A 20,403-nucleotide genomic window follows, 5' to 3' on the forward strand; every position below is an offset into this window, starting at 1 on the left:
AATTGTTTTAGATTTATTTATTTTGTTATTAACTGATATTATTTTCTATAATAAAAATATAAGAAAGAATAATATAATTAAATTAAATTTAAATATTACAATTAAATAAGATTTGATGTCTCATAAAATAAAATCAATATCAAATATAATTTAGTGAATCAATGTATAAAAAAAATTAATATAAATAAAATTTTATTATATCAATATTAATTTCAGAATCATGAGATTTTTTTTAGAATTATTAAAAATAAAGAAAAACAAGTTGATCAGTCAGTTTAGACGAACCTAGCTTATTTTGTCCTGTAGAATTGGGGTTTCATTTTATTAAAAAAAGGTTGAATATATTATTTAATGCTTTTATTAATTTAAAAAAAATGAATTAACTCTACAAGTATAAGAGATGTGACTAGCTTTATTATATAATATATATATATATATATATATAATATAACCATTATATTTTGTAAGTATAATTAATAAATAATAAAAATTTTCGCTTTTATTTGTATATTTATCTGGTAAAAAAATTAAAACAAAATATAAGAAATAAGAAAGGGACTGAGGTACCAGACTTATGCATTTGCTGATAATACCTTCACTCTATTATTATGAATTCATAAATCTAAATATTCAACATACGGTTGAAAAGTAAAATCATTTAATTTTTTATTTATTTTAACATCTAATTTCAATATAGATGATCATTTATAAATATACATTTTTAAATTATTATTGAGTACAATTTTTAGTTTATTATTTTTATATAAGCACTAATGAGTAGGAAGTAAAACATATATATTTGATAATATACTGGTATATTAAAATTTATATTATTTATTATACTTACAAAATAAAATGGTTATATTTTGTTTAGAATTAAAAAAATGTACAGTAGATATTAAAGTTATATTATATATGATATATGTAACTAGAAAAACTGTATGGTATTTTTTGTATTATTATATAGCTATTAAACCAACTTATGAATTATTACATAAATTTCAAATTCTATTAAATAAAATTATTAAATTATATATTATTAATATATAAAAAAACTTTTAAAGTCTATTTGCATATTCTTGTAAGATTTATTACAGTTTACATTTTGATTTTAGAATATTAAATTATTTAACTCATTATAAAAATATATGATAAATTATTAAAAAGAATCATGACTAAAAATTCAAAAATATTTTTAGAAATCAAAATAACAATAGATAGTTTAAGTTTAATGATTATATTAAAAATAACATATTACGAAATTTGAAAAAGTTAAAGAACATTTTAGTCTAATTAACTAAATTGTATAATGTTAATTTACATATGCCATTCATGTGTAAAATGTGAACCACCATGTTGGTGGATAATATGTGATTTATAGAGATAATGTCATGAACTTTAACCAAATAAATTTAATTTTTTGTATCTTTGGGGATTAGGTTAAAAAACCAAACTTTTATAGCTGTAAAAACAAAGAAGACATGAATTGAAAGAGGAAGAGTGCAACTTCGGAAGGCTTGCAGAGTTGCAATTACACTCTTTTCATGTTTTCCTGTGTGATTCTCAGAAGAATTCATGCATCTCCTCATACACTCACCTCCGTCTTCATCTTCCGCACAAGATCACTGACCCACACACCATCATCGTCAACATCATCATCATCATCATCATGTGTGCAGTCCACGGTAAAACAAGTGTGCTCACTGGTATACGATTCTTACGAAGATCAGCACACCCACACGAGATTCTCCCCTCTGCACCTCGACGTGGATCCCAATTCCCTAACCCACGACCAAGTTGTCACCATCGTCGCTTCGCTCGCCTCCGACGCCGGTTCACTGGTGGCCCACCGATTCTTCAACTGGGTCATTGCCTCATCCAAGTTCCGCCACTTCACGCGCCTCTACATTGCGTGCGCAACGTCTCTCATCGGAAACAGAAATGTCGAGATGGTCCATGAGGTGTTGCAATGTATGGTGAATAGTTTTGCGGAAATCGGGAGGCTCAAAGAGGCTGTGGAAATTGTAATCGAAATGCACAACCAGGGATTGGTTCCCAGTACGAAAACGCTGAACTGGGTCGTTAGAATTGTGATGAAAATGGGTTTGGTTGAGTATGCAGAGAACGTGTTTGATGAAATGTGCGCGAGAGGGGTGCAGCCGAATTGTCTTAGTTACAGGATCATGGTTGTCGGTTATTGTAGAGTGGGCAATGTTTTGGAGGCGGATAGGTGGTTGAGAGCCATGATTGAGAGAGGGTTTGTAGTTGACAGTGTGACGTTTACGTTGGTAGTGAGGGAGTTCTGTGAGAAGGGTTTTGTGACCAGGGCGTTGTGGTATTTTCGTAGGTTGAGTGAGATGGGTTTGAGGCCTAATTTGATTAATTTCACATGTATGATTGACGGGTTGTGCAAGAGGGGTAGCGTGAAGCAGGCGTTTGAGATGTTGGAGGAGATGGTTGGGAAAGGTTGGAAGCCGAATGTGTACACGCATACGGCTTTGATTAATGGCCTGTGCAAGAAAGGTTGGACTGAGAAAGCGTTTAGATTGTTTCTCAAGCTTGTTCGAAGCGAGAATCACAAGCCGAATGTGCTTACTTATACTGCCATGATTAGTGGGTATTGCAGGGATGGGAAAATTAATCGGGCTGAGATGCTGCTGAGTCGGATGAAGGAGCAAGGATTGGCGCCGAACACAAACACATACACGACTCTTGTTGATGGGCACTGCAAAGCGGGGAATTTTGAAAGGGCGTATGAGTTGATGAATGTGATGAATGAGGAAGGTTTTAGTCCCAATGTGTGTACGTACAATGCCATTATTGATGGACTTTGTAAAAAGGGAAGGGTGCAAGAGGCTTTCAATGTGCTTAAGAGTGGGTTTCGTAATGGGTTGGAAGCTGATAAAGTTACTTATACTATTCTCATTTCTGAACATTGTAAACAGGGGGAAATTAAGCAAGCGTTGGTTCTGTTCAATAAGATGGTCAAGAGCGGTATTCAACCTGACATTCATTCATACACTACGTTGATATCAGTATTTTGTAGGGAAAAAAGAATGAAGGAAAGTGAGATGTTTTTTGAAGAAGCTTTGAGATTTGGACTTGTTCCTACAAACCAAACTTATACATCAATGATATGTGGTTACTGTAAAGAAGGCGATTTGAGTTTGGCTTTTAAGTTTTTCCATAGGATGAGCGACCACGGTTGTGCTCCGGATTCTATTACTTATGGTGCTCTTATAAGTGGACTGTACAAACAGTCAAAGTTGGATGAGGCTCGTGGATTGTATGATGCCATGATAGAGAAGGGACTTACTCCATGTGAAGTTACTCGAGTAACTTTGGCTTATGAATATTGCAAGATAGAGGACAGTTGTTCTGCTATGGTTGTTCTTGAAAGGCTGGAAAAGAAACCCTGGATCCGGACAGTTAACACTCTGGTAAGGAAGCTAAGTAGCGAGAAGAAAGTGGGAATGGCAGCCCTGTTCTTTCGCAAGTTACTAGACATGGATCCTCATGTCGATCGTGTAACATTAGCTGCCTTCATGACTGCATGCTATGAAAGCAGTAATTATGCTCTTGTTTCTGATTTGTCTTCGAGAATATACAAGGAAAACCATTTAGCAATCAAAAGTGACTAAATAACACATTTATGATGTCTTTGACGCTTTGTAAGCCTGGTTACATCTGGATCAATGACTAGTTGGACTTTGGTGAAGTATTTGGGAATTATACTTGCTGGAGATGTGAGATTTGTGGCATCTAAATGCTGCCATCTGCATTAGATTACCATATTATTATGAACATCGTAATTCGGCAGGTAAACCTTACATTTACCTCTTGAAGGTTTATTTATTTTATCATTCCCTTGTAGTTTGTCATTTGGTTTTCCATTCCTTTTCTTCTTGTTTTTGCATAAGCGGAGCAAGAACAACAGATACTACAGCAAAATTAAGTCTCTACCTGTTTTTCTTTTGATAATGATGAAGATTATAATTACCTACATCCTGCATAATGTGGAAACTCTTCTTGCCAGTCAACTGTGTATCCGTTCTTTATTTTAGGGAAATGGATATCTCAATTGGATTATCGGGAAATGGCAATCTCTTTCAGCTTGCTTGAATGGCACCAAAGACCTCTCACTTTCTATCTTGTAAGATCATATTTCGTTCAACACCACTGCAGGTTTGCCAATTCAGAAACAATTCTTTGCTAAAATTGATTTAATGATAGAAAAAAGTTGTTCTACGGCAACATATACAGCTGCTAAAAGATGGAGTTATCATGCCATAATTGTTCTGATCTTTGCCAGCTAAATTGAAAGGTAATCTGATACTGTACCACAATTGATGATAGCTCCTAAGAACTCAGTTGCATGCTGGTGTTATGCCAATGTCAAGAGTCTCAAGACAACACACCATTTACTGCTGACAGGTGTATAACATGCAAAGATGTTAAGTAAAGTGCTAGCTGATTTGTTCAGGTAAAGGATGATGTTGCTGATCTCCGTGACGTCAAATGTGACGAGTAAGCATATGATTGTATTGTATCATATCTATTTTACACGCACCCTTTTTTCCCTGTATTTTTCTCTCAATTGTTTGTAGCACTGCCTTTACAATGTTTACAACTTTATTCAGGATTTCTGTTCTTTATTTATTTATTTTTTACTTTTCTGCTTCAGCTTGTGCCAACATACAAAGCATTGTATCTTTATTGTGTGATGAACTAAATTTTATTCAACAAAGAAGAGGAAGAAAAACCCAAATTTTCTTTAAGTTGGAGGAGTTCTCTCCATTCTGGCCACGAGTCCTGGATGATAAAGAAAGAAAATATAAAGAAAATACAATTTTTTTCTTATTTCTTGCTAAATTGCAATGTTTATGCTCTCTTAGCAAAAGCCCTTTGATTCCAAAAGCCCGTAAGTGATCGAGGTTAACACAATCGTTAAATGAAGAAAAGGGTGCAAGTTCAGGATAATTACTTTTCTTAACATGCAATATTTTTATGAAACAAGAAATGCGTTCTTGGGTTCAAAAATAGCACATGCATATGATAATGATCACTTTATTTTAAAAAATGATGTACTAATATTTAATATTTTTTAAAAATAGTTGTAATCATAATAACCTTTTTTACCCTCTTCCGATCTAAAAGTTTATACTCATCTCACCCAGTCTATTATCTATTATGTCTAGTCTCAAGCTGGTATCAAGTGTAAGGGAATCTTGTTGATAATCATTACTATCTAAAAATACTTTGTACACATTGTAGGTAAACCAAGAAATACAAATTTTAGTTGCTGATAAAAAAAATCTATTCAATTAATTATCATCTTTTTAAAATTTATGCCAAATGGAATTCATATTCAGACTAACCTTTAAAGTTAATAGCTTGACTATTTTAGTTTCAATCTTGTAATATAAGATTTATTCACTTCCAATGCTGATTATTTTAAATCTTTCATATTTAAGAATTTTTAGGAGATGAATAATGCATAATCATTATTTTCTCTTTGCTTAATTATTATTTATCAATTTACTTTACCCTTTGTCTGTCGCAATATTTCTTCCTCTGTTTACTATAACCGAAAGCACATGACCTTTTTTTGGTATTTACAAACCAATTGTTTACCTAAGTATTTTGAAAATTATTATTTATGTTTATAAATATTAAGAAACATTAATCTAATAACAGTTTTTTCTTGGCTAAGAACCTGATCGATTTTATTATTGCCGCGTTGCACTATATTTCCTCGACAACAAAAGGAATCAAATCTTTTATGCAGATTGTGATGTGCATATGCAATAAAAAATTAGTGGAACTTCAAAGTTGAATAGAAAAATGAAAGGGTATTTTCACGTGTTATGAGTATAATAGTATAGTAATTATTGATGACATTTTTTTTGGGACAGGGCAATGGCATTTTAAACTCACCAACACCACTCATACCCTTTCTCACACTTTTCTAACAGGGAATCCATTCAAATCAGAGTTTGTTTATATAAAATTAATTACAAATTAGCTAACTAATCCACACGTATTCTCAAATGTATAGTCATCATTTACAGGCTTTTAAAATACACGCGGATGCATAAATTTCGAGGTTATTGTTTAATAAAATTACTTCATGGAAAATGAAATGTGGGTGATATTTTAAATATGGGAGAGAATCCAAAAGGTAAGGAAACACAAATGGAAAGGAAAGAGATTTTAGCTTCATACCCTTCTTGGATGAGAAATGCAACAATACTTTGAAAAAATGTTGGACAATGGGCAGTGATAATTGTCGTTTAAGAGTTAAATCTAAAATGATGATTACAGCATAAAACATCTAACTAGTGTTACATCATCTAATATCATAGAGATAATAGTATAATTGTGGTTAAGTGATCTAAAGTCTTCTTTCAATGAATCCAATAGTGAAATCAGTACATTAATATTCAAACTATATGTAAAACCAAAGTTAATGCGTTAAGCTAAAAATGAGTTTTTTAATTTGTTTAAAAGTAAACATCAAATAAATTATTAAACATCAAATAAAAAGTTGTTGATCCTCAAGTTTTTTCACCATTGAATTCTTCAATGGTTCTCTAAAGATTAGTAATTTCTTAATTCTCAAACAGAGCTAAACCAGATTGAACATGCGTCAATCTTATTAAACTTGAAGCTCACTAATAAAGCATGCATCTATTGGTTTAGTTCGTACCCATTTTGTTCCATGTGTACTATACTTCATGTGAATGTTCATCTCATCTCTCTTGAATCATGCATCCAATAAATTAATCAGAATAATGTGAATTAACAAGAACCAAAGTTTAAGACAAGAGCGACTCTTAATCATGCACTCAAATACAATCTCTCACAAAAACCAATTTTTCAGAAGATTAGACGATCTAGCACAATGGTAACAAAGAATTTCAAAATATAATTTTATAGCTAATAAACCTCAAAATTCAATAAGGAATTACAAAGAGAATTAACCTAAAGGAGTTAGTTTTCCATATGGAAGTAAAATGAAAGAATTACAAATAAGAAAAAAACTAAGAAAACCTTGTGAAACTTGATGATTTCTCCTTGAAGCTTATATCTTTTTATAGGTTTTTCTGCTCCAAGGAACTTGGAAAAATATTCTAATTCATGTTTTGTTAACAATTTCTCAATTTCCAACTTTATAGAATTTTTGGATTTTGTTTCTAGTTTTATCACAACTTTGTTTCTTTGTAGAAGATTTGCTTTAAATTTTGTTTGAGATATTTTGCAGAAGATTTACTTGTAATTTTGTTATGAGATATTGTGAATTTTATTCTCTTATTATTCTTCTTGAATTTTGTTTCCTGTTTTGATTCAATGAAGTTGTTGGAGATCCCACATTGACTAGAGATTAGAGCCTTTCATTGTATATAGGTGGGTGCAAACCTCAACCCTATGAGCCGGTTTTATGGGGTTGAGTTAGGCTTAAAGTCCACTTCGTAATATGGTATCAGAGTCATTTCGAGCCTATCCTAGCAAGTATTTGTTGGCCTTATCAAGCCACCCGCTATCGGACCACCCAAAATATATAGTCCCACGCACAAGCTTCTATGAGAGGGGTGTGTTGGAGATCCCACATCGACTAAAGATAAGGATATTTCATAGTATATAAGTGGGTGCAAACCTCCTTGAACTTTTTGCATATTTGGCTCATTTGCAAACACTTCCTTCGCACTATCTACTTTAAAAACACACAATTAACACAAATAATAGTTAAAGTTCAAATAAGCTCAATTATATGAATCTTAATTAAAACAATAGATAACATGTTTTTAGCTATGATCTGTCTGACTAAGCCAACTAGGCCCTCAGCCACAATCAGGAAAAGAAAAGGAGCTAGAGGGTCTCCTTTACTAAAACCTCTAGATGGATTAAATTGGTCCATAGGACTCCCATTTACTTGTACAATATAAACACAAACGCCATACACACCTTAACCCACATTATCCATTTTTGAGAGAAATCTAATCTCCATCATATAATACAAAAACTTCCAATTTACATAGTCATGCGCCTTCTCGAAATTTACTTTAACAATGATTTCCATGTACTTCTTTCTCTTAATTTTGTCTATCACCCCATTTGCCACCACAACACTATCATGTAACTTTCTTTGACAAACATTGATTTGTTTATGATCTATAACTTTGTTGATAGCCTTTTTCAGTCTATTTGACAAGATTTTACCTATAATCTTATACACACATCTCACCGAAAATATAGATCTATAATCATTTAGATCCTGAGATCTATCATAGGTATAAGAGGAAAAAATTGATTCACTAATTAATTGAGTTTTGCCTAAGTAATTGGCTAGCATTCGGCATTGATTGTAAGATCTATGAATTATTATATGTTGATACCCCACTTCAGGTTGCGCTTTTGCTTCACCCAAATTGATACAGTATCATTTTAATTGGATTATCCCGCTAATCATGTTTAGAAAGATTTCTCAGCAAGCGAAACATTTCAAAGTGTTTTAACAAATTAAAATTGTAGCACGCTGGGATACTCTTAATTGTTTAAAAAGTATTTTAATTAGTTATACTTCCAAAATATTATCACTTCAATATTATAACTTTAATCTTCTTTTTTATCATCAGAAAAAAATGGATCAAATAAAAGAAACACTTAAGGTGTTCCTTTTACATGAACCAAATCTTGAATGCACATAAAGACAACATAAGAAAACCAAAATAGGTTGAAAGTAGGAAGGAAGGGAATGACTAGGATTTCTTCTCTCTCACTTTTTTTTTATCCACAATAAAGATCATAATAAATAAGAGTAGTTAAAAGATACTCAAACCCTATTAAAAAATATTTTTTTATTGACAATAAAAAATAAAATAAATAAGAATATATATTTTAGAAATACTCAAATTCTATTTTAAAAAAATTATGCTCAATTAAAGAAATTCATCCCACACATCTCATCTATGCACAGGTAAAGACTAAGGTTTCCTCTCTCTCTTTAGGTAGGAGTGGTTCTGAAGCTCGAGATTAGAAGTGGCCTCCAATTAAAATGGTTTAGGTTTAACAACAAAACTACATTCCTAACCTAATCTAAAAACACATTTGTTTAAATCTAGAAGATTCCAAGGACTAGTTAAATGGAACTAATTACTTGATTATATTTGATTAATTGATTTTTTTTTTCAGAAAAGGTAGGATATTGTTAATTGTGTTGCATAAACCAATACTACAAGAAAATGATGAAATAGAAACCAATTTTTAGAGACCAAAATAATTAGTCACAATAGTAACTAAATTAGAGACCATTTTGGAAACTAAAACAAAAATTGGTTTCTAAATTAGTTTATATTATTTTCTATTATTGTTAAATAGTTTATAAATTGGTCTCTACTTAGCAACCAAGGTTTTAGAGACTAAATTTAGAAACTAAATAATTGGTAAATAAAACATTGGTTGCTAATTACATACCAATTTAGAAATTATTTAACAATAATAGAAAATAATAAAAACTAATTTAGAAACTAATTTTTGTTTTAGTTTTCAAAATGGTCTCTAATTTAGTTACTATTGCAACTAATTATTTTGGTCTCTAAAAATTGGTTTCTATTTCATCATTTTCTTGTAGTGCAATAATGACAAATTTTAACTCAAAATTATATATATATATATATATATATATATATATATATTGAATCCGAAACTTAATAAAATTATTAAATAATATTAATATTATTATTAATCAAGTTCATTTGTTATTAAATATATTTTAAAATATTAAATAGTCTATAAAAAATTATTCTAAAAATATAATAAGAAAATATTTTGTGATTATAAATTTTATTAAAAAAATTAAAAATTGTGACTCAACTCATAAGTTGGATTAAATTGAGTAAAAGACTACAAAAAAATCGATTTTATCCAACCTGACATATTTTTTTAATTGAGTTGAACGAATGAGTTTGTCCAAATCCAATTCAACCATATATGATGAAAGAAAAAAAAAATCAAAGATTCTTTATTTTCTCACTAGTCTTCCTTTTCTCCTCGTTTACTTTTTTTTTTCTCTTTGACTTTGTTTTGTAAAAAAAAGTGTTTATTTTAAAGATGAGATCCCATAACTCAAATTCTCACACGAAACATCTACAAATGGCAACACAAGGTACATCATTCCAATCAAAATCTCATTCGTACAAAAAAGATAGAACCATTTCCACTGGATCCACATTTTACACACTCTTTCTAGATTACTTTGTAACCACCAGAGGGTGGAGCTAACACAAACAATTAAGTATTCAATATATATATATATAGTTTTGGATGAGGTTCAACTAACCATATAAATAAAGATTTCCTACACATTTATAATATACTTTTTATTATTTTACTTGGATGCTGGTGTAAGGTGGGCAACAAATGCAGAAGCAGGTCTTTATGTGGTGCTATCTGCAGGGAACAGAGTGCTATGATCACAATCTTTGAGGATTGAGATTCATAGGGCGATCAGAAAACATATATGTTGGTTGGTAAAAGATGAACTTTTGAAACAATCTAAATCATTGGGAAAAATAGCTAGAACTCAAAAATAATCAGAAAAGATGACAAGGATTGTAAATGGGAGCAAGTTTGTCATACATTTGGAGTAAGTTTGTGCTATGTATATAAATTTTGTTATGCATAGGAGTTGGAGCACTTCAATTACTCTCTAAGTTCTTCCTATTGGTTTCATTGATGATTTAGGATCAATGATTCTGGTTTATATTGTGAAAGATCAGAATTTGAGCATCACTGATGATTAGAAATAATGAAATTGGCAATTGTACAAAGGTGAACAAAAATTACACTCTATGAACACCAGATTGTATTACAATCATTGAAGTCTGAATCAGCAATCAAATTGTAGAACACATTCCTCTAACCCCACTTCAATATGAAACCTTGGCTTGGCTTCTGTTCTTGGCTAACTTATTCAATAGATCAGTGAGGTTCTTCTTCCTCCTCTTTGTCCCTTGTGACTCTGAGCTATCATCCGAGCACAACGATGATGGTGAGGACGGTTGAAAACTTTGTGACAACTCCCTCTCAGAAGCTGTTTCCATCACCGGTTCTGACACTGTATCGCAGTTATCAGAATCTATAAGATGAGGAAAATTCAACTTAGCTTTTTGACCACGCATCTTGAAAGCTGCTTTGTCGTAAGCCAAAGCTGCTTTCTTTTCAGTGTCAAAAGTTCCAAGCCAAACCCTAGCTCCGTTCTTCTTTGGATCCCTTATCTCCGCCGCAAACTTCCCCCACGGCCTACGCCTAACACCTCGGTAATGCTTCCACGTCTGTGGTGCGTGGACATGACGCGCCACCGCAGCAGTTGCATCCTCGCTGCGGAAAATAACGTTCTCGAGATCACCATTGCATTTAGGGTTTGAAAGTGGATCATGAGAAGCAACTTGGTGGGTTGTTGCAGGCATGAGGTTGATGGAATCGTGTCCAAGTAGGTATTGTCGAACAGATTCCAAGAACGCAAAGTCGGAATCCGTGGTGGTTGAACTCATGTTTCAAATTTTGTGTGCCTTCAACCACTGCTGCACTGCATCATTTATAGCATCCAATTTCTTTAAACAATTCTATTTTTCTGCTAACTACTGTGACACAACGTGCAGGTTTTTTTTAAAATAACCTTGCAATGCTTGTTTCTTTGAAAGTTCCATGGATTTTGGCATGCCACTTACTGAACTTTGAATTATTTAAAATATTATTGTAACCTTTAGCAGTAAGTTTATGGTTAAATATTGAATTATTTAAATTGTATTGTGAGTCCCACCTCATCTAATCTACTAACCAAGCACCACCTTATATTATGCATACAACTTAACAATAAACATTGAATGATAATTTTTATAATCAAACTGGTTTTTGATCTTCTTCTCTTTAAGCCTGCTAATATTATAAATGAAATAAAAAATTGTTGAATCTCATTACTATGGTTACATTAATTGGAGGTAAATATGAGCATAAAATAAAAATAATGCATGAGTTTGGTGCATGTCTATGCTTACTTTTCTCTTCTGTGAGCCTCCACTTCTTGCAAAAGCAAAAACAATGGATATATTTTATTTCATTTTAAAATATGAGAATTCTATAGTATTTTAAAAAACTGCCTTTTTCCTATGGCTTTCTCTATTATTAGTGATCATACTTATCCATAGAGTTTTCTAATATGTGGTGGTAATCATGATTGGCTAGAGGCCTAAGAAGTTATATATGGGCAATGAAAATTAAAATGTTAGGAGAACCAACAACAATGGTAGGGAACAAAAGGGTTTCTTCTCACACATTTTTTTTTATATATATATCATTAGATGAATTTGACATAATTTAAGCTTGTGTGTTACTCTTTTCACTTACTCCTTCGTCCTTGGAGATAACTAATTCTCCCAAAGCCTATCCATGCTAGTAAGAGTCTCTTGCCATAGCCTCATTGTTATAGTTGACATAGATTATCTTTTTTTATATATATAAAAAACTTACATGTTAGGCATCATTATGTTACTTGACATCTCAGCTAAACTGACACCTCAAGTAACAACAATCATTTACCATCAAATGAAAAAAGTATTATTAAAAAAAATATAAAAATATGGAGGGACTAGACCAAAACTCATATGTTAACAAAAACGATACATAGGTAGACTATACCTACTAATAAAGAATTCTAAGAACATACTAGATGAAAGTCTATTATACCAATGAAAGAATTCTCTATGAATAAATCCTAAATTAGTCAACTTATCAGCACACGCATTCCCTTCACGAAAAATATGAATAACCTTAAACGTGATTTTTCCACAGTAATTAATGATAAAATTAGTTTTTAAGTAATAGATATTGCTTAAATAAAAGTATTTTCTTTTAGTTGGATGTATCATCTATCCGTTGGAATTAAAAAAAAAATACTATTTATTATTTAAAATAATAATCACATAGATGTCAACTTTTAAAATATTAAAGTTAGAAATGTTGTAGCCTGTATTCCACTGCAAGATTCTCTCTTATATAATAATGAAAATTTTGTAGGCACATTAAGTTGTTAAATTATATATAAAAAGAAGAAATTAAAATATTGAACAGGCATGGGGTTGAGTGATGAAAAATTGCCCTTATCAGGCTCAATACGTCACGCACATAACCAAATATACATTAAAAATATTTATTATTATATTTTTTAAAAATAATTTTATATATGTCAAAGAAAAAACGTAATCATGTTTATAAAAAAAATAAAGGGAATAAGAAGTTGAAGCAAGTGATGACACAGACTTACGCCAACCCACATGGCAATCACTATCCTAAAACTACCTAAAGTTTGTCTTCTTTTGTTTCATTTCTACCTAAATTTTGTCTCAATAATTGTTAAAAAATAATTAACAAAATTTTGACACCTTTTATTATTTCTTAAATACATTATGATGTATAAAACAAAATGGATCGATTCATCATCAACTTGAACGACCCAATAATTTCAAAATGAAACTATATATAGGAACAGATGAAAAGTGAAAATATAAAACAAATGGGAAAAAAATAACTCCATCATAATTTTATTAATACAAGTGAGGCATAAGTTTTATTTGAATACATACCATATATATTATTATGTGTTTTCAAGAGTATTTAATAAACTAAAAACTTGATTTTGGAGATGTTACGACCACACATATCATTATATTTATTTAATTTTGAATATTCTATAATATTAATAAGTTATCACAATTTAATTAGGCCCTTTAATATTGTTTTAGAAAAAAAATACTCAACTTTCATTTCCTTTTACGTGTGTTTTTTACAAACACACAAGACAGGGTTTATGAGTGAAAAATCGTTGTAAAAAAGAAGAAAAAAAGGTTCACTAAAATAGTTGCAACAAAAATAAATCATTGATAAAACTGGTAAAATTATATACAAATAACCTTATATAAAAATAGATATAAACAAAAAAAATATAATTGTACAAATTATTGTATAAATAACAAATAGATATAACGTGTTTACGGTGCCTTAAACTTTTCGGAAAAAAGTAATACAACAAAAAGAAATTCATCGTGTTAAGTTTTTTTAAACCAATTTGAAATTTTGTTTTTTTTTTCATTTAACATATAACAAAATATTTTCTTTATATATTTTGAATCCACACCCATTTTAACAAAATAAAAATAAGTTATCATTGTATTTATTTTACATCGAGAACTTATTTCACCTATTGAATTTTTTAAAACAAATAACCCAACAAAAACTTTTAGAGAAATTTTCATAAAGAGGAATAAAGGTGAAAGTTGAGTTGAGGAACTTAAATAGTAAATTGGGGTCTCAATAGAAAAGCCCAAATATCAATCCAGTCTAAAATTGCAATGGTAATTTGTTCAATGGACCAATTTCATACGTCTAGTCTTTTTTCCTTATACATTAAATGCAGCACAAGTTTAACATCTAAAATTTTCAATCATTTCTTACTATTCTTTTGAATTTCTAAATGATTCAAGTAAATTTTTTTATTATTGTACCTCCATAATTTCTTATACCTCTAAATTAATGAAAATGATATTTCAAATTTTTTATATTTTTCAAAACATATATTCTAAAATGTATTAAAAAAAATTAACAACACATCCTAAAAATATTCCGAAAAAAAATGGAAAGGAAGATTGTGAAATGCAAATTAATCTTTCCAAAACACTTTAATAATACGATTTCTCTTTACTGAATGCTTTTTTCAAAACAATTTAGAATTCTTTCGAAATGTTTTCTTATAAATAATTCTAAAATAGTAAAATATGGTGTTTTATTATAATATATTTTATGTAGCATATATTATTTGTAGTTTATATTTATAAAATTGTTAAGTATATGGTGTATTTCATGTTAAAAGTAGTATAAAGATACTTTTATGATTGTAAAGCATGTGATATGTGATTGCATCATATACACAATTATGTATATTTTTTTTTATAAGGACATTTCATAATGTATATAAGTGGGTGTAAATCTCACCTTCTAAATCGGTTGAGTTAGGCTTAAGTTCACTTTTTAATATGATATCAGAGTAAGTCGTCTAAAGTATATCTTAACGATAGTTTGTTGGCATTATCAGGTCACCCGTTAGTGGACTGCTATCGGGCTATCCATAATATTAATCTTACGCACGAGTTGTCAACTTTAATGTAAAAGATGTTGGAGATCTCACAACGATTAGAGATAAGAATATTTCATAATATATAAGTGAATGCAAACATCGCCTTATAAGTCGTTTTTATAAGGTTGAGTTAGGCTTAAAATTCATTTCTTAATATTTTTAAACACCCAATGTGATATTGTGACCCTTTGTAGGTGTATTACCATCTTGTGACCGATAAGAATACCAAACTTATATTGTGTAATATTAAGCATAAAATTTATTAACAAAATGAGATATTTTAACTTCATTGTTTATCTAATCTCATATATTAGACACTAGTTAATAAAAAAAAATATTCTTATATTACATTTTTTACAACAAATGCAAGTAAGTTCCAATATTCTGAAGTTGATATTTTTATCGATATTATAATGGTCAAATATTAATTTTTGTTATGATGTATTTAATAAGAGTTTTCAAAAAATATATTAGATATATAAGATAACAACTTAATTGAAATATTTATTATATCAATTCACTATTGGATATGAAATACTATGTATGATACTTAATACTAAATTGTTTATACAAGTACATTTTATATATGTAATTATATCTATACTTCATATATTATATATTATAATAGTTAGTTATATATTTGGGAATTCTAAATTAAAAAATAAAATAAAGATGAATTACAGGAGTTTAGAGTTTTAATTTAGGATTAATCTTTGTGCAAGGAAAAGGAACATCCCTATAAATTCTTAATTGGATAGTATGTAAAGGTACTGAATTTGCAAGAAAATGCAATCACAACTTTAACATTTCCACTTAATATTCTATACTTAATTTTGTATACCACAATGTATCATATTATGATTAATCTACGGGTTTTTTTATCATGATGAAATTTTTTTTTTATTATTAAAATGGGGTCTGTTTAAAAAAATTATAAATATAGGCAGAAGTCGTGCTTGCCTTGTCATAATTTTCTTCAATAACAATTTTTTTTATTTTTTAATAATCAAATAATCAAGTTATTGAATTATATTATCGTCAAATATGATCCATACACGATTATCCAATCTTTTTCCCTTAAAACTAACACTCTTATAAAATTATATAAATTAATTTTTAACCTTACATAACTTACTATTCAATATATTAACAATAAAATTAAAAAAAAATTATGAGAAGTCGTGCCAAGTTGGCACGACTTCATTATGACATGACAGAGTCGTGTCTAATTGAAACGATTTTTGCATATGAAGTCGTGCAGAATTGACACGACTTGTCTAAATTCGTAAATTTTTTTAAACGGACCCATTTTAGTATAAAGAAAAAAAATAACCAGGTCAAAAACCAAACATAAAATGTTATTTTATTTTATTTAATCAAGTCAAATACAGCATCAAATTCTGTTTCTTTCACGTGCTAATTTATTGAGCAAACCAGCTACTCCCTTCCTTTTCCTGGACCCTTCAGAACGATCCTCAGGTGTGGATGACGAAGAAGGAGGGTCAGCCACGTGGATGGTTGATGCATCCAACGGTGGAATGAGGTGAGGAAAATTAAGCTTGGCTTTGGAGCCTCTGATCTTGAAAACTGCATTGTCATAAGCCAAAGCAGCTTCTTCTTCAGTGTGGTAAGTCCCAAGCCAAATCCTATTACTTCTGTTTGGATCTTTTATCTCTGCAGCAAACTTTCCATGTGCCCTACGCCTCACTCCTCTGTACCTCGACCCTCTCGGAACTTCCTCTTCTACTTTACCACCACCATTCTCAGACAAAGAACTCTCATTTGAGACCAAAACATCGTTCTTCAAACCACATGCTTCATCGTCAACCATGTAATGTTCTATAGTCTCCGAAAATATCATATCAAATTCTGTATCCATCTCAGATTTGGAGATAGATTTGTTGTTGTTTGTTACAACAACTTGGTGCGGAGCTTTCATGCATGGATTGTGTGTATATATATAGTACTACGTACGGTGCTGTTTCCGACCATGTTCATGTTGACCCGTGATGGAAGCGTATTTTCGGAAGAAAAAAAAACATGTCTGTGTGAATTCATGTTTAGTAGAAAAAAAACGAGTTCCGATTAATAGGACGTGTTCACTGCATTTGGTTAAAGTAAAGTATCTTTGGATCTCAATTAGATGCAGATGAATTTCTGCAAGTAAAATAGGGTAAAACTCTGCACAGTATTCAAACTACATTTTAAGATCGAATGATAGTAAGGAAGAGAGTGAAAAAGAAAAGAAAAAAAAAGGAAAAAGTTATATTAAAAAAGTAAAAGATATTTATTAATTAACAATAATGTTAAAGTTATAATTAATTATTTCTTTAATATAATCGATATAACGTAAATATGTTTAAATATGACTACAGTATTCAAGATATAATTTATTTATGAAAAAAAGTTTAATTTAATTATTTTTCGTGTTTCTTCTTTACTTCTTCCGTTCTTATTTATTTAAATATACTATGTCAATTAATAGTCTTTACGTTATTGCTGTGAATTTAATTTTGTGACTGAATAAGTTGAGTTAAAAATAGTAATTTAAATGGGGTATAATGTTATACATTTGATATTGAGTAAAATAACTCGGTTAAAAAAGGATAATTCTGTAAGTAAAAGTTTACAGTAACTATAACTATATATAATTAAACTTAAAAACCAGTGAGATCATTACAAAACTATAAAAATAAAATAAAATAAACTGTTAATTGATAAAATAGTCGTTAGGAAAGAGAACGTTGAGTATTACTAAATCTGGTCAATAATTTCGATGTTATTTAGATATACGTAATCTAAACATTCTTAATATATATATATATATATATATATATATATATATATAAGTTCTCATTTTTAAGAATTTAAAAATTATTAATTTTCAATCACATGATAAAATTTTACTCTAAATACTTGCAAATACAGTTTGTCTTTGCTAAGGTTCTTGTAAATATTTAAATATATTTTCAATTTATATGAAAATATTTGAATATGCTTTAAGTTCTTGTAAAAATAATCTTGGTTTATTTAATTGACAAAAAAAATATGTTTTTCAACTTCGAATAATATTAACAAAAAAATAATCTTAGTTGATTTAATTGACATAAAATTGTACTTAATAATGAATGAAAAATTGTTTAACCTTAATTTACATAAAAAAAAAAATTCTCGATTAACGTTAATTTAAAAGAAAATTTAATTAACATCAATGAAAATGATAATATTAAATCATTGACACTTAATTAAAAAATAAAACAAAACAAAACAAACAAAACTCTTATATTGAGTCAAAATAAACAATATCTCACATACCTAGGAATACGGTTTGTTGGTAGCACGAGTTGAATGTCCTTATTAAGCCCAAAGTTTTGACTAGTCATCTTTTTAAATTTGAATAAAATTTTATTAAAACTGGTCAATATGTGGGAAAACACTGAGGACAATCCAAAATATTAATGTGATACATTAATTTTAATATTATGTAAAAAAATTAGAATAATATTTAATTTTTTTGAAATTTAAAGAAAACATGAGAATATAAAATTGAAACATGATTAAAAAGTCGATTTTGTGTTTCTCTATCTGCAATTATAATAAGAGGAAATGTTGATAGAGGGTGAAGAACCCAACATATCACATCTTCAAAGTTTTTCTCCACCAGAATCAACTTTATATATACTCAATTTTTTACCTTCATCCCTCTAAAATTTTAAATTAATTTTTTAAAACTCTATTATTTATTTTTAAATAAATATCAAATTAAAAAAAATAAAAATAAAAGTATCAATTCCCGTTGAGTAAGCTAAACGTGACTTTAAAATTCACATTCAAACTAGAATTAATAATTTTAATTTTCCATATCAAGACTAAGGTAATAAATACACAACATCACTTTCGCCAATCATCAATCAACAATCAATTCTTAACAACCAATGGAAATATTCATTTATAAATAGACTAAATTTGTAAATTTTAGTTTACATCAATATTTGTAAAATATTGATTTTATACTTCAATATTTCGAAAATACTAATTTTATATTTACAATTTAAATTAATTTTATATTTGTATCCTTGAAAAAATTTCTTATTCAAAATTTTTAATCATTACTTTCACTTATCACGTTATTTAGTAAATGACAATTTTAAGACTATTTGACGCTGGTAATATACAATTTTTTTCTCTTACTATAAAATTTAACAATTACACTTAGCGTATTTATTCATAATTAAATGTCCGAGTGTGAATACATTTTAATTAAATTTGTAAAATAAAACAAGCTGGGGAACTACGATTTTGTTTTGATGTTTAGATGTAAATGTGGATTGTGTATTATAGATAATCACAATCCATCATAATTTAGTTATATATAGTTTGTCTCCAAAAAAAATATTTAAATTGTTTTTTTATTGGTTAAAAATAATTAAATTAAAAAAGAAACAATTTAGTGATATTCCAACTCTTGTAAAATTTAATATTATTACTCTCATCTTCCTATTAAACTAACCCGAATCATCCAAATCACACTCGAATTGATACATAATATACATTAAACTATAATCTATAGACGAACAAATGTGGTCCTACAAACTCATATTTAACAAAAAAGAGGTTAGTGATTGGTTCAAAAAACCATAAACAAAACAAGATATAATCTTTCTTGAACTTCCAAAAGATACAATACCAATTGTAATAAGGTTTAACAAAACACTTTTAACACCTCTGGACACTACATAATTTTTTCATTAGTGTTGGTAATTCCATATCTGACTAAAAATAAGAATATTTTATAGTATATAGTGGATGCAAACCTCACCTGATTTTATAAGGTTGAGTTAGATTTAAACTTCACTTTTTAACATGGTATTAGAGAGCTCTAATTTTATTACATCTATCCAAAAATGAAGTTGTTGATCCCTCACAAAATCTTTGTTCACCTTACCTTAACATGTTAGTTAATCTAATAATCCTTCCTTTAATTTCCACCAATCAAACACTTCCTCTATTGTCACTAAAGATGATTGATTCCCCCTCTACACTCCTCAATGCTCCCTTGATGTTTTAGTATATTGTGCTTTTTCACTTAGGAACATTTTCATCTATTAAGTATAGATTAATTCATTTTATTTTATTTTTACTTTTTTTTTATACTTTTGTCTTACTATCTCTTACACCACAAAGAGACGACGAATCATTCTATCTCATACTACAAA

At 29.2% G+C, this 20,403-nt stretch overlaps 3 protein-coding genes across 5 annotated transcripts; 1 reads left to right on the plus strand and 2 right to left on the minus strand.

The window, feature by feature from the left end:
• Positions 1–1,455: 1,455 nt before the first annotated feature.
• Positions 1,456–4,654, plus strand: LOC137826252 (Pentatricopeptide repeat (PPR-like) superfamily protein). 3 transcript variants are annotated; one of them, XM_090294634.1, is made up of 3 exons: positions 1,456–3,820; positions 4,065–4,324; positions 4,435–4,654. In XM_090294634.1, the coding sequence occupies exon 1, from the start codon at positions 1,545–1,547 to the stop codon at positions 3,639–3,641; it is 2,097 nt and encodes a 698-aa protein (XP_090150760.1). In that variant the 5' UTR covers positions 1,456–1,544; the 3' UTR covers positions 3,642–3,820; positions 4,065–4,324; positions 4,435–4,654. The 3 variants fall into 3 exon arrangements, with proteins under 3 accessions (XP_090150760.1, XP_068488249.1, XP_068488248.1); XM_068632148.2 differs by having other exon boundaries at positions 4,065–4,185; positions 4,313–4,654; XM_068632147.2 differs by having other exon boundaries at positions 4,065–4,654.
• Positions 4,655–10,780: 6,126 nt separating this feature from the next.
• On the minus strand, positions 10,781–11,718 carry LOC137824844 (ethylene-responsive transcription factor ERF105). The gene has a single exon (XM_068630522.2). The coding sequence runs from the start codon at positions 11,550–11,552 to the stop codon at positions 10,929–10,931; it is 624 nt and encodes a 207-aa protein (XP_068486623.1). The 5' UTR covers positions 11,553–11,718; the 3' UTR covers positions 10,781–10,928.
• Positions 11,719–16,580: 4,862 nt separating this feature from the next.
• Positions 16,581–17,066, minus strand: LOC137824845 (ethylene-responsive transcription factor 1). Its single transcript, XM_068630523.2, has one exon. The coding sequence runs from the start codon at positions 17,064–17,066 to the stop codon at positions 16,581–16,583; it is 486 nt and encodes a 161-aa protein (XP_068486624.1).
• Between the last annotated feature and the right edge of the window lie 3,337 nt (positions 17,067–20,403).

The sequence above is a fragment of the Phaseolus vulgaris genome, chromosome 8 (genome assembly GCF_051622355.1).
Source record: "Phaseolus vulgaris cultivar YP4 chromosome 8, ASM5162235v1, whole genome shotgun sequence".
NCBI classification, from domain to species: domain Eukaryota; kingdom Viridiplantae; phylum Streptophyta; class Magnoliopsida; order Fabales; family Fabaceae; genus Phaseolus; species Phaseolus vulgaris.

What these genes read in the sequence shown, in the direction of transcription:
- LOC137826252 (XM_068632147.2), top strand. Translation starts at nt 1,545, where the DNA reads ATGTTTTCCTGTGTGATTCTCAGAAGAATTCATGCATCTCCTCATACA.
- LOC137824844 (XM_068630522.2), bottom strand. Translation starts at nt 11,552, where the DNA reads ATGAGTTCAACCACCACGGATTCCGACTTTGCGTTCTTGGAATCTGTT.
- LOC137824845 (XM_068630523.2), bottom strand. Translation starts at nt 17,066, where the DNA reads ATGGATACAGAATTTGATATGATATTTTCGGAGACTATAGAACATTAC.